This window comes from Octopus sinensis, linkage group LG3 (assembly GCF_006345805.1).
Source record: "Octopus sinensis linkage group LG3, ASM634580v1, whole genome shotgun sequence".
Lineage (NCBI taxonomy): Eukaryota > Metazoa > Mollusca > Cephalopoda > Octopoda > Octopodidae > Octopus > Octopus sinensis.
The window spans coordinates 100976662-100992625 of NC_042999.1; the positions used below are offsets into that span (position 1 = coordinate 100976662).

Genomic DNA, 15964 nt, shown 5'->3' on the forward strand with positions numbered 1-15964 from the left:
TATCTGGTGTGTGTCATCACTGGTAAAAGTTTCAAACCTGCATTGGCACGATTTTGTCAAGCATTTTTTTTTTTGTGCACATCAACTGAATAATAAACTTACTGATAAAGATTCAAATGGATGTTACTTTCACTTGTAGCAGTTACTGTTGTCAATGTAAGAGAATATGTAGCAGGGACAATAAAAAGGATGATGTTGTTTTAGAGAAGCAGACTAAAGAACACTTATGATAGAAAAGGAGCAACATATGAATATTATTGAAAATGGGGGAGAAGAGAGTCATATAAAATATAAAGATAAGCCAATGAACAATTACCAAGTTATATATGTTATTTACCACAGAGTCATACACTTCATTTATAGAGTTTAATCTGTCAAAAAAATTGTTTGAAAGAGTAGGTTATTTGATAATTCCCATTAAATTCACAGAACTACTTGTGGTAAGAAAACTTAATATAAACCACCTCCATCTTAATAGTGCGGCAGTTTATAGATATATTTCATACAAGACAGTTGCATTCAGCTAGTTTACCTGAGATGCAAGTTTTTCTCTTGTTTACTCTTTGAAAAAGTTCAGTGATCAGTGTACAAATCCAGTATACTAAACATGATATATTTCATGTGAGACAATACTAAATACATCATCACATGTTATAGTGAACATATGACAGTCTAGAAATATTCCATCAAATTTACTCTAGTATGTCCATAAATTTTGGAGATAACTGAAACAGGAGTAGGAAGACAAAACTTAGGTAAATTGTGTAATTTAGACACTTCTGCTAATTTTCACCCAGGCTGTTCCCAAATTCAGTTTGATGGTGATGGTCTTTCATTTTTTTTTTTTTTAAATTTCTATGAAAAATGCCAAACTATGAAAGGGTAGCTGAGATGAATAAGTTAAGGTGCAATATGTTCATGTGCTGAGGTGTGATTTCTACCAGCATATGAGTGTGTGTGGTGGTAGTGTCTTTAGTGATGGGCAGGGGTGCATTTGTCTTGCCATTTTAAAATTTCATGTTTATCATCAGTTTGGTAATATTAATAGTATGTTTTAATATATTGTGTAAATGATACAGTCAGAATATTTTAAGGCACTTTCAGTAAACTAGGTCTACCATGATATTTATTTTCATAGTAAGGTTATTGTATAGCTCTAAGTCAATCCTGATAAGGCAAACCCACAGTCAAAAGTAATCCAGTTGGGCCATCATTTTTTGACATCCTAACTATTTTTTAAATGTACTTTGGAGTATATCATGCATCTTTTTCTATTTAAAGGTGGTTAGGTGTGATTTTAGGGACTTTTAGCAGTTATTTCTAGCAAGTCAATAATTTTCTTCTTTTGTATCTCATAAGAAGAAACACTCTTAATAGAAGCAGACAAAATTAAAGGACAACAGGATAGTGATATACAGATTCTTTGAGATGAAAGTTCAAAGGACCTAAGCACAAGTCCAGAAATAAATACCAGCTTTATTGTTGATGCGTATTCTGAAGACATGAAAAGTTTCACTGAAGGGAGAGTGTGAAGGTGTTTAAGCTCGCTTTGTTTGTTAAAGTGGGCTGAGTTAAGATTTTTCTAGGTTTAGCATGTAATTTTTTTTGTCCCACTGAATATGGGAATCAGGTTAGAGTTTTATTTGATTCCCTGTACGATTAATCACATTCTACATGTTAGAATTATCTGTATGGTAATAAAGTTGGGATACAGATTAAAGTTTGGTGAAAAAAAGATGGTGTAAATGTATATTCTGATGGGAATGTTTCAGAGTTCATGTTTTAAAGTGTATGTGTGTACTTTAGAGTGTGTGTGATGGGGGATGTATATGTTTATATGTTTTGTGTTTCTTGAGATGAGGTAAATGACACAGGGAGCTAAAGATGTTATCAAAGTTGCACACTAGACATATGGGTCTAGACATATATAACAATTCCTTAATTATTATTCCACCCAAGGAGGATGGATTGTGCTTGTGACGTCTGCAGGCCCCTTTGTAAGGTTGGTATAGTTAATGTTCAACTTGAATTTCTACAGAAGGAATCATTGACAGGAAGGGAATTCCAGAGAAATGCATTTTGGAGGAGAAATAATTAGGTAAAGTGTTCATTGTATCAGAGAACAGAAGCCATGATAGTAGTAAACAATAGTCTGTGGGTTTTTGGGCTGTAAAGTATTGGTGAATGAGTTTTAGTCAATCATAAGACTAGGATGTTTGTGCATGTAGTTGCAAAAGTATGAAGCCAAATGCTTGCTACATGGTAAATCATACTAAAGTTAACAGTTGAAAGACTTCACCAGGCTCTTTACTTTAATGTTCACCAAGAAGCAATAGAATTGTAATTTGCAAGTAAAATTCTCAAATGAATAAATCAAGTAAAAATAATTACTGAATCTGTTATTTTATCAAAAATTGTGGAATATATGATACAAAAATTTACCATATTTATTCATGGTTCTAACAATTTACTCCCCAATCCCAACACACAAAAACTAAGATAAATAAAATAAAAAGTGCATCAGATATTGACAATATTCTTTCATTAGAACAGTCAAGAATCTTTGCATAGAGATCACTGTCACAATTTTGTATTCCTGAAGAAATCAATAGATTTTTCTCTCAAGAAAAATGTTGCTTACATTGTGTGTGTGTGTGTGTGTGTGTGTGTTCGTACATGTATGTTTGTGTATACTCATGCATTTTTTTTTCAAGATTCTGTCTCTTCTTTGCAGTATATTACTGTTTATTTCTTCTACAGAAAGCAAAAAAATGTGAAGAAACAAAATGAATGTTTAAACATGAATTTAATCAATATAGTTATGGGCAAAGTACATTTACTAAATGATTGTGTAAAGACTACACTATGTGAATGAGCAAGTTGTTCTGAAGGAAGATAGGAGGGGGGTAAAGATAAACGGAAGTTTGAATAAAAAGACATTAGGATTATAGTGAAGAAAAAAGCTGACAAACAAGATAGGTAATGAATAAATAGAATAAACAAGTATGTTAGCTGAGTTGGATACAGACGAAAGTTCCACTGAGATGTTTGCAAGGAGATTAGGTGGATCATTGAAAATTATGTTAAAAGAAGTAAATATAGATAAGGCTTGCTTACTCGAGTTGCTTGATGGAGTGGAATGGCATTGGAGATTATATATGTTTAAGGCCAACTAGGTAATTTTAAGAAACTGAAAAATACAGCAGAATTCAGGTGAGCTGAGAGAACAGCTGGGCATTGAAACTATTTTCTGATGGGTGCGGGAGAAACAATTACATTGCTATGGACATTTGATAATGGAAATAATAAAACAATGGATATTATTTGAAAAAGTGGCATGTACTATTAATGGAAGGTATTCATGGAAGTGGAAGACCTGAGGAAGACAAAGGTAAAAGTGGTGATATCAGATCTTAGACTACAAAGTTTCATAGATGAGATGACAAATATCAAGATGAATAGAGACAGCCTGTACAAGATGTATGTCCAATCACTGTAGGTATGTTAAAAAATTTAAAAAGCAGATATTATTATTATTATTATTATTATTATTATTATTATTATTAATAATAATAATAATAATAATAACTTCAAATTTTGACACAAAAAGGATGAAAATCAAAGTCAACCTTAGCAGAGTTTAAATTTAGAATGTAAAGACAGACAAAATACTCATACCCCTATGCATTTCGCCCAGTATACTAATGATTCTACAAGCACCTCCATGTCCCATGAATATTTCAATTTCGAGATCTTTGTATTTTTGATAATAATAATAATAATAATAATGATAATAATAATATTAATAATAGACATGGCATTCCTTTCTGACCAACATATTGCCCAAAAAGAAATGAGGAAACTGTCAAAATACAAAGATCTTGAAACTGAAATATTCAAGAAGTGGGGCATAAAGATAAAAACAATACCAGTAATAATCGGAGCATTGGATATATCAAAAAAACATGAACAATAACATAGAAACCATACTTGGACTCACAACATTACACACTATCCAAAAAGTATTCCACACCTTATGCAAGATATTATCAACTTAATAGCATAGTCCAAGTAAAATAATCCACCAACAGGACACACTCTATACAATAAGCATCTAATAAAATAAAGAACCTCCCACAACATATACTCTACAGGATGGATGCCCAACAGAAATAACACAATTCGGATTACACACACTCCACACAATAGAAACATTAACAGAACAAAAGATTCAAGCCAAATCCCATAGCAAAATCTGATGCAATACACAAACATGAAGAGTCAGTACTTGCCCAACACCAATGAAAAACAAAATCTCACAATGCTTCATACACCTCAGGAACACAGGAGTGTACTAGGTGATGCAGTAGAAATTTGCCAAAAACTATTTAATAATAATAATAATAATAATAATAATAATAATAATAACAATAATAATTTCATTTATTTGCCACAAGGGTGAAAGATGAGGGGCACAATACCAAGACAGACATAAAGTGTGAGGGTTTAAATATAATGAAATGACTGGAAAAAAAATGTAAGTATACACAGTATACACTGAAAAAGAAGGGACATATACATAACATTCAAAGGTTAAAAAAAAAAGAAAAAATGTGGCAGGGAGGATCATAGAGATGTAGTGCTCCTGATACAGAAAGACCGCTAGGGATAATTGAGGAACCCCACTGTCCGAGATTTCCCTGAACACCAAGAGCAAGTGCCCTCTCCAATTCCTTCTCTCCGACTTACAAGTCTACACTGTGAGAGGTACCATCCACACTTGCCATTTTCACAACTTTCACCCACCTTTCAATAAATTCACTTGAGAACAGCACATCCCTCTCCACTCTCAATTTCCTTTTCAAGTGAAACTTGGAAAAGTCAATGAGAGCTCTATCAAAGAGGAATGTATCTGTACTCATGCCTTTCAACCTTGTCCACCAAACAACCTCTTTCACCACAGCCATCAGGCAAAGGTAATCTGCCTTGCCTGCCCGAATGAAGGAGGGTGGTGGGGCAATCATCACTACAGACTTGGTCAACAGATGGATCTGTCCAACATATGACAGCAGCTGTTCGACATAACCCCACAAGTCAGCAATGCCCAGACACTGAACGAGTGCATGCAGAACAGTTTTGTCATTCTGCACCCATCTGATTGCACATCCGTGCCTGTAGAGCTTATCTTGAACCAGTAGTGCCCCCTGGTAGCACTGCCAGGTCAAAGACATCTGGAAATTATCTGTGATAGTTCCTGACCAGAAAGTTTCCAGGAACAGACTAGCCAGTTCATTTTTGTCAGTGCTCAGAGTCTCCCCAAGAATGTTATCACACTTCCTGCCACTAATCTGCTATAAATTTCTAAAGCAGAACATCCACTGATCCCATTGTCTGACTGGTAGAGCTTACAACCTTTCCCAGTTTACATTCACTTAAAGGTTTGCTCCGAACCAGAACCCAAGCATCTTAAGCAGACCTTTGGTCCAGTAACAGAAGTCTCGGTCATGCATAAAGACATTTCTCTAGGCACCAAGTTGCAGGCTGACTGACTTATCTCAGTTATTGATGTTTCCATTACGTTCTGGTATTCCTACAGAATGGTGACAACTACCTCAATTTCTAATTTGTCTGATACCATGATTGTGACATCATCCATGAATGCAAACAGGGTAAGTAAAAAGAAACTAATAATAACAGTTGACATTATACAATCAGTTTGACACTGACTATATCAGTGTAATCATGTAATCATATGCACTAGTGTACTTATCAACAGCAATGTAATCAGAAATGCCAATATATCCATCAGTGGTGTGTGCTCTTTGTCAAAACAAAGAAAAAAATTTCCTTTTTATAAAATGCAAGGAAACAGTTTTATATTTACTGAACAGCAATAATTTCCAAAAGAAACCATAAATTTCAGCTGATTTTCTTATATATTCATATAATACAACAATGTATCTCAAAGTGGATATGCTGGTCTCAGAATGAAAATGTCAGAATGGATTTAATATTTGATTTCACAACAGAGAAAGAAGAGTTACAAACTTACAGTTTCAGTTACTTTTTCACTTATCATGATTTGCTCTGCACTTTGCATAATATATCTGTAGAGATTCTGTGCACGATTTTCTTACAGTTTATTTATTCAACACACATACATATAGATGTGAGCACACGTGCACATACACACACACACACACACTAATGCATGCGTATGCATGCACACACACATATGTATTCTACCAAAAATATATACAAATTTAAAACACAAAATCTTTTTTTTTTTTTTAGTCAGAACTATGTGCTGATATTTGTGTACCCCCCTTTTCCATACACACACAGTTTTCTTGGTTTTTTTCTCTCTATAGAAATATGACAGGAAATAAGAAGGTATTGTTGGGATTAGATTTGATGTCATTTAGAAATAAATAAGGAGTTATTGACATTTTAAACTTGTGAGAATATAACTGCAAATAATAACCAAATACTCTAGATAGTGATGACAAGAAACAACAAGAAGCTTATTATATAATTTTTTTAAAATGATGTTCACTTAAATAAAAGTTTAGATTTCCCAAGGTGTCATTAGAATAGAATTAAGAAAAATTGTTGCCAATGAATTTCCAACTGATTCTGATAATGATTGGTAACTTTAAAACTGGCATCCATCAAAATGTCTTTAAACACCTAAAATATGCTAGCCAGATAGAATTCATTTGAAAGACTGATAAATATAAAAATAAATCTTTCGAAGTAATTAGAAGTACATCCATTTTCATATCAGAGAGCTGCAAACAAAGTGACTAAACAGATTAAAATAGAAAATATCTAAAAAAAAAATCTTTTTTTTCCTCAAAAAATTTCTCATGAAGAATTCTGGATGTCACAATATACCTTAAAGTTGTAGAGAGAGTATTTAACAAGGTATAATATTTTAGACATTATCATCATGCAAGCATAAAAGAAAATAAGAAAGAGTATTTAAAAACATATTAATAATATACATCTATACATATATGTATATGTGGGGATATATATATATATATATATATGTATATATATAAAATCTATTCTTCTGGGAGTTGCCTTTCATTGAAATTCTAATTTGTCATGATCTTCTTGGGCAGATATACATAAATAACATACAATTACACACACACAAAGATATAAAGGTGTGGAAACATACACATATAGGCAATATTCATACATTCTGAGGAAACAAGAATACTTAAGAAGCTTACCTGAGAGGGTACAACCACACGATGTAAAAGTTTTCCATCTTTGCTATAGAAATGTAGCTCATTTCGACAGTATAGATTTGGAAGTCGTACAAAACCAGCCACTGCTAAGTACTCACCGCAGTTGGACCAGTCCATTTTGACTCCTAATAAAAAACGTGAGAAAAAGGAAAGTAAATATTTATATAGCGGTATTGCCAACATAATGTGTGTGTGTAAATGTAAAAATATCTTAAATATGAGACAGAGGAGAGCTTTAATGAGGCTAGTGCCTAACTGTACTTTTAAAGTGTTAAGTTGATGAAGAATAAATTTCTACTTGAATAGCATGTCGTTTGCTCAGGTGAGCTGACACATATTCCTGATAGCTTGATAAAATGAGACAATGTAGGATATTCTTCAACCAGAAACAAAATGAAACATGCTGCATTTGGACACACAAAAAAAAGCTTCCATAAGATAGTCAACCAGATTTCATGCTGCTGCTGCTGATGATGATGATGATGACAATGACAAAGTCACTGTCACAGCAGACAATGATGAGAATGATAGTAGTTATGATGATAATAATGATGATGATGGCAAAGATGGATTTGATGATGAGGATGAAGGTGACAATGAGGAAATGCCAACATCAATGATGATGATGATGATGATGATGATGATGATGACGGGGATGATGAAAATGGATGAGACATGCTAACAAATAAGTGAAAATAATTCTAAAAATATTGCTAAGTGATAAGAATTCTAAAATTGAATATTGCACAAATTTCACTTCAGAATAATGTCTACATTTGCACAATGGACAAATTGTATACAGCTAGAAGACAAGATACAAAAAAAAAAAAGAAAAATAATAAATAAATACAAGACTAAAACTTTTTCTTTCCCTATTTAAAATGTGATAAGAGGCTAGTTTCAGCAATAAAAAAGTAAAAGGGATATTTCAGAGTATGATCTATCATCAAGATAAATGTTTGGTTCAGAATGACTGGTGAATATTACATCATCTACAAAGCATCTGCTTCAGATTTGTCCAATATGAAATAATGAAGTAGGAAACCCAGATATATGTATATATCTACTGACTGAACTGTTATTGAAATGGCATAACTAAATTCCATTAGTGTGTGCATATATGTTTGAGTATGTATAGTTATTACCTATCTTTATGCATAGCCTTTCAATAAGCTAACAAAGTAGCCTCTAAATGGTTGCTCAACTAGCTAGAAAGAATAACCAAATTTACCTCAAATCACATTTTGCTTTCTTGTAGCTCTACTGAAACAGGACTTACCACATTTTTTTATCTTCTTTGTCATCAGTATAATTTAGTATAAACATCATGAGTAGTTTCAGTTACTCTTTACACACATGATGACTTATATCTTGTCATACTACATAATATGTGTATTAAGCCTTATTTTGAACTATGGTTTTCTCAGTTCCATCCTGGGCATATACACATACATACACTTACATGATATATATAACTATATCCATAATATATTGCAATTTCATGATTTTCAAAAGTAGTGGGAGATGTGGGGATCTGTAGCTATGCTGCATTTCTCTTGGTTGACCGGATTCTGAAAATTTGCACACCAAATAACCATCAATTGAGATACTGTAAATACTCAACACACGCGTTATGTATATACACACACACACATACATACACACATACATGCATACATACATATACATCTGGTGATAAACTCATCTGCTAGGAAATTTCAGAGAAATGGTGTCTATTAGAGGCTGTAGACGTTATTTGTGAATTGAGTATGCAGGCAAAGAAACAGACCACCAAGTAGTGGCACCAGCCAGATAGATAGTAGTAAACGATGGGAGAAAAAGGGGAACAAAGATTAACAATAATGGTAAAAATAGGATATGTATCAATGTGTCATACTATAGTGAACAGATGGCGAATCAATTAAGGACAACTTTCTTCTCATAATAGCATATGATGACTACACTCTGGGTAAATGCCAGTTCTTTGGCCAAAATAATACACAAGATGTTGCATGCCACATTTGTTGCTGTCCAATCAACAGATGGTATTCAACTGATGTGCTTAAAAACCAATTTGTTTAGAGGTTAATCTGGAGGCAACAACATTGGATCAACTAAACAATGATTGCAAATCAGATTAGAGGAACATTTTTACAAATTCACATCACATAGCACAGTATTCCAATACAAAAAAATAAATGAAGAAATACAAAATCACAGCTCATGACAAAATAACCAGAGGATGTAAGTTTCCAGACAGTTGAGGCACATTTCATGAGAAAGCAGAAAACAACTTTAAACTTCAAAGAATTCAACACATGGAAATACCTATTTAGTTTCTCCATGTTAGTAAAAGTATGTTACTGTTTCCTAGTTAATCAATAAGAACACAAATCAGTCTATGTGATGGTGATTTAAAGAGCTTAAAAGCACCCATGAAATAAATAATGAAACACTTATATCAGCAACAAGTCTTGTAAGTAGACATTTATTTTTGTTATAGGTGATCATTTACTGGTCTGTTTGTTTGTTCATATACGCATTCAAGTGCTACATTTGGTATTAGTCTATTTCTATACTTGTCAATTTTATCCCACATAACTGCACTAAGCCATGTGTGTGCATAACACACACAGATTTTATCTTTGTTTCTGACTCAGAATGCTCTTCTAGTTCATATATATTCCAGCAATATCATTTGTTAATATTTAGGCAGTAAGCTGGCAGAATTGTTAGCATACCAGGCAAAATGCTTAGCTGCATTCTGTCCATCTTTATGTTCTGAGTTCAAATCCCACTGAGGTCGACTTTGCCTTTCATCTTGTCAGGGTCAATGAAATAAGTACCAGTCAAGTACTGGGGTCAGTGTATTCAACTTACCTCTGCCTCCCCCTCAAGAAATTACTAGCCTTGTGCCAAAATTTGAAATCACTATTTATTTAGACAGTATCAAATTATTTATATCCTCAAACATAGAATGCTTGATATTGAATCGTATATTACAGATACATTTTATTCTATCTACTTTTAAATTACTTTTAATGACTAGTTGTCTTATTGTTACACTTTCAACAAATCTATCTACCTCCACTCCATTGGTTTATCATATTTAGTAAATACCAAATATTGTTTCTTCTTACTAGGTACAAGGCCAATATTTTATGCAAGTAGCTACACTTGACTGAATGAACCTCATACTGACAACTTACCAATATTCTCCATCTTGTCTATGCTTTTTCAACCACTACCACAGTGAACTCTGCTCTCCAAAGTTGGCTTGTCGTATACCACCTCGACTGTAGGCAGCCTTAACTCAATCATTCTCTCCTCCACTCATCACCCATATTACTTTCACCTTTCCAGGCCTGGACTGGCTGCTAAAGCCAGTCTTTTCCAAGGGTAAGTAATTTTTGGAATGCACATATTTTCCCTGTCATTGTTGCTTTGCAACAGTTCATGTGGAATGTTCACTATGCCAATCTCACCAATTTATATGGGCCTGCAAAGGTACTTGGTATAGTCCTATCCTCCAGATTATACCAAATTAAAAGAACCAAAAATGATTTATTTTAAAATTATTTAAACAATAGGCTAACCAAAGCCTTGAGAGTGGATTTGGTAGATGAAAACTGTAAGAAACCCGTGGTATATATATATATATATATATATATATATATATATATGTATGTATGTGTTTGTTCCCCCAACATCGCTTGGCAACCGATGGTAGTGTGTTTACACCCCTGTAACTTAGCGGTTCAGCAAAAGAGACCGATAGAATACGTCCTGGGGTCAATTTGCTCGACTAAAGGCGGTGCTCCAGCATGGCCACAGTCAAATGACTGAAACAAGTAAAAGAGAATATCTAATAGTTACATAAAAATGAAAATATCAATCACTAATAGCAATTATTAATATTGCACACTGGTTCTGTATTATTCACATCTTGCATCTTGTTAATAAAATACTAGAGAGGACATGCTTTATAACTTGGCATTAGAGACAGAGGATACAACTGCACTTTTTTTAATTAATTGTAAAAGAGGTCAAATAAAAAAATTTGCATTTGAATTATGCAATTTCTACAAAGCTGTTCCTTCACTTTTGTGAGCTGCAATGTAATTGAAAACAAAGTATCATCAGAGTAGTTCCATGGCAAATTGTTTTCTGAAGGAATGGACTGAAAAATTTGTTTTGATCTAACACTGACTTTGTTATTTCATTTTGAACTGATTAAACTTATTAGAAATGCCCAAATATGGTAACAATTTGAAACTGCTGAAGGCCTCTGATAACAGTACTGAATATCATATGAGAAAATCATACTTGAGACCAAGGAATGAAATTGTTGATTGTGTAGGCACATATCAGTTCAATAACTTCATAAGACAGACACTGTTAATGAGACGCAGAGGAGAATTTAACTTCTCAGACAAAGACTTTTTCTTCAAAAACAATTCTTCCACAAATTCACCTCAAGGCACATAAACTTATTCTAATTTGTTAACTTAAACAGTTTTGTAATAGTCATCCTCTTCTGAAATGTGATTAAACTTTGATTGTGAATCATTAATTCATTCTAAATTCTAATAGCTGCTATCCCCATAAAAAAAAAACGTAATTTTTTTTATTTATGAAGAGAAGATTATGGAAACTATTTAAATTTAGCAAAGATTTAGTGAAGACTTCTTTAATGCTGTATAAAATCAGGAACAAAACATATTTGTTATCCCTTTTTCTGGCATTTCATTGGTTACAATGATGTTCAACACAACAGCCAGCTCTTGAAATTAATGCTCAAATGACTGAGTGCTCCACAGGCATGCATACACTTAACATAGTTCTCAAGGAAATACAATGTGATACAGAAAGTGACAAGGCTGGCTCTTTAAATTACAGGTATAACTTGTTTTTGCCAACTGAGTAGGCAACTGAGTAGATTGGAGTAATGTGAAATAAAGTGTGTTGCTCAAGGACACAAGATACCACTGGAAATTGAACTCATGATTTTAGAACCATGAACCAAAAATCCTAACCACTAAGCCATGCTATCTATCTATCTATCTATCCGCTCAGTCGAAGTCGACTCTCGGCTCCTCCATGGATCAGTGTCCTCCAGTCAGTTCTATCCTGGGCCGCTTCTTTCAGATTGGCTATGTCCATTCCGGTAATCACTCTTGATGGTGTCAAGCCAGCGGGTTCTTGGTCAGCCTCTTCCTCTCTTGCCACTGACCATTCTGAGCATGATGTCCTTCTCCAGGGATTTTCTCCGCATAATATGACCAAAATATGCCAATCTATGCTTGGTGATCCTAGTATTTGACTGGTACTTTATTTTAACCACACCAGAAGGATGAAAGGTAAAGTTAACTTTAGCAGGATTTGAACTTAGAAGAACCAGAACAAATTCTGCACCACTTTAACAATTCTGCCAATCCAGCTTTTATTGTTAATTTTTAAACATGATCATACTAAATATTTTCATATCAATTTGACTCCCAATTACCAATTCAGCTATTAATTAATTGAACAATTTATTAAAATTTTAAAAAAGAGTAAAATTTTAATTAATAACAGCAATTATTACAGAGAGTTTGTATTGATTTATTAACAGATCTTAATAATAGCCTTACTAATTAAACAAAAGAAGAAGAATATTTTGACAGTCAGAAATAAATCAGATAGATACAGTCCCAAGTTGTAATATTCTTAAAACAGTATTAATAACAGTAATGGAATGTTGAAAATTCTACTAGTTGTTTGTAACATAACATGCCAAATTTCAGTCCTGTCATCACTGTTTTAATGTCTACATTTTCACATCTGCTTGGGTTAGATAAGAGTATATCAGGGCAGAGTTTTATACTGCATGATGTCCTTTCTAGAGTCAACCCCAACTGTTACCAAGCAGAGAAATAATCTCTCAGTTTACCGAACATCAAACAGCCTGAGTATGGTTTTATAGAGAACTGGAAATGAAAAACACCATAGGAATAAACTTTTTTTATAATACAAAAACTGCATACCATGTTAGGACATATCAAGTCCAGACATGCTTTCATGGTGAATTGCAAGCAAAGAGTATTGTCTGCATGAAGAGTGAAGCCTGCCTTTGTTTATACAATCTGAATAGATGTGAAGACAAAAAGAAATGCAAACTTGCTCACACACATGTACACAATTGTGTGTGTAAGTGTGTGTGTGTGCATTTATACAAGTATATATATATATATATATATATATATATATATATATATGTATGTATGTATGTATGTGTGTGTGTGTGTATGTATGTATGTATGTATGTGTATGTGATGGGCTTCTTTCAATTTCTATCAGCCAAATTCATTCACAAAGCTTTGGTTGGCCTAGGGTTCTAGAAGAAGATACTAGCAAAAAGTACCATGCAGTGGAACTGAACTTGAAACTACATGGCTGAGCACAAACATCTTAACCCTACAGCCATGCCTGTATCTGGTTATGCCTTCACCAGTTATAAATAGATAGGAAAGAGTCAGATAAATGATTTTACAGCTGTAGAATGCATGTCATACGATTGACATCTAGCTGTGTTGTAAACCAGAGATATTGTATGTGTGCCAGTCTACTCTGTATTAATTTTACTGTGGCCATTTTTCATGCAAGATTAAACTGCCTTTGTGCCAAAAATTAACTTCTGACATGACAAATATCAAATGCTTACCAACTGAAATTAGATGTTATCTTCAATTTAAAATATGAACTTAAATTTAACTATTTTAATTAAGGTGATTTTTGGTTTTGGATTGTTTAGTATTGAAAAGACTAAAAGAAACTGAATACCAATATCTTCTTCAAAGATACTTTTGATTCTTAAATGATATCCAAAATTAATATTCATTATTCAAAACAACACTTTTGGCTAAGAATATGATCTAACTGTAATCTTAGATCTCAGTGAAAGAATTGGCCATTTACATGGTTAAGCAAGTGGAAGCATTTAATCTCTAGACTGTTAAAAGCTTAAGTACATAGGAAAATAAAAATTAAATTAAATGATAACCAGTTTTTTTTCTTTTCCTTCAGCAAGCATAGAGGATAATGCTGGGCATGTTTCATTCTTACTGGAACTCTTCAGTGGAAGTGCACACTTCACTACTTAAAATGTTTGAGATCAAATTGCTTAGTAAACACGGAAATATTTATCAGTCAGAGCAGAAATATTTTTTAAAAATACGTTTTTGAGACATCGCTTGCAATATATTTAATAGCTTTAATATAAGCAAATTTAAGGTAAAATTTATTATTTACTTTTAGGAATATGCTGTTAAATAAAGATATCAAACATATTGATCACTGGATGACAGAAAGAAGTGGCTGAGCTACTATTTCATAGAGTGAATTAATTACTCAATAATTCTAATACCAATTCGTTTAAGGCTATCCCTACTTCTATATTATCCAATTACATAAACACCTTATATGGCAGTATTTGTATTCAAATCTCAGTTAAAATTTTCTTATTACAAAAATAACACAAGATTTCAGTAGGTAAAAATCCCATCAAAGTTTTATGTAAGAACCTTTTTAGGAATTGTATTCTGAACAGCAAATTAATGATGTTTATTTTTGTTAAAACAACTATATATACATTAGACCACAATAGCAGAGATTAAATATTAATGACAAACATTAAATATTCCAAATAATCATAAAGGTAACTATCAAATAATAATAAATAATGAAAAATCAAATAAACATGATTTTAAAATAGATTTAAAATATTCCCAATTAAATATATGTAAGTAAAATATAGAATAAATACTATTCCAAATAAAAAGACTCACTGGGTTTCACACCGCCACTTAACTCTTGGAGTTCTTTAGCAGTTATCTTTAGAGCAGAGACTGAGACTGAGTGCTTACAACTCTGTTGCAGGCATTTGAGTTAGGTCTCTGCTCTAAAGACAACCTCTTTTTACCAGTCTTTCAAAAAAATAATGAAAAAAGGAATCCAACTTTCCACTGCATGCTCCCAGGTATAAACGCTCTGCTGAATCCAGTTTCCAGAGGAAATTAAAGAGTGATGAGCCTGAAAGCAGCAACTTAATGTAACTTAATATAACACAAAACCAGCAGTTTAGAGAGGAAGGGTTAGTGGATTAAATTAACTAAGCAAAAAAGCTATAGCAACTCCTTTACATCTCCAAGTGATTATTTTTTTTTTATATCTTTTTTTAAACAGTGTATTCTTCAAAATAAATCATAACTTTTGCCTTAAACATGCTTACACTTTCTGAGCTCTTAAACGCATTTCAAGTGGTGTTTCAAGAAAATATTTTTTCATATATTTGCTCTTTGCTAATAAATATTTCAGTAGTTCAGTCCCAAATACTTTAGGAAGTTAAGTGGAAAATGCGCTTCTACTGAAGTAAGAATGAAACACATCAAGCATGTCTCCTATCCCTGTCCCTTGTCAAAGAAAGAATAATATTGGTTAACAAATAATTCCATTTTTCTTTTATCGCATGTCTGATGCTTAGACTTTTAACTTTCAAGGATGAAATACGTTTTCATTTGCTTAATTATAAAATTGACAGGCTCTTTTATGTAGGTCTAGGATTACACTTTGGACACACTCGTGGTTGTTTTGGAAAAAGTATCAAAACACATTAGTAGAGTATATTATTGTTAGAAATAGGGTTGTTAAACCTTTAAGAGAAT

General features: G+C 32.8%; 1 protein-coding gene across 4 annotated transcripts in view; it reads right to left on the bottom strand.

Moving 5' to 3' along the window:
• Positions 1–15964, bottom strand: part of LOC115209811 (tubby-related protein 4-like) — a 646703-nt gene that overhangs the window by 206303 nt on the left and 424436 nt on the right. For all 4 annotated transcript variants that reach the window (XM_029778367.2, XM_029778365.2, XM_029778366.2 and 1 more), the window contains exon 6: positions 7245–7387. In XM_029778367.2, coding sequence (XP_029634227.1) covers positions 7245–7387 — 143 coding nt within the window. The remainder of the gene's footprint in view (positions 1–7244; positions 7388–15964) is intronic.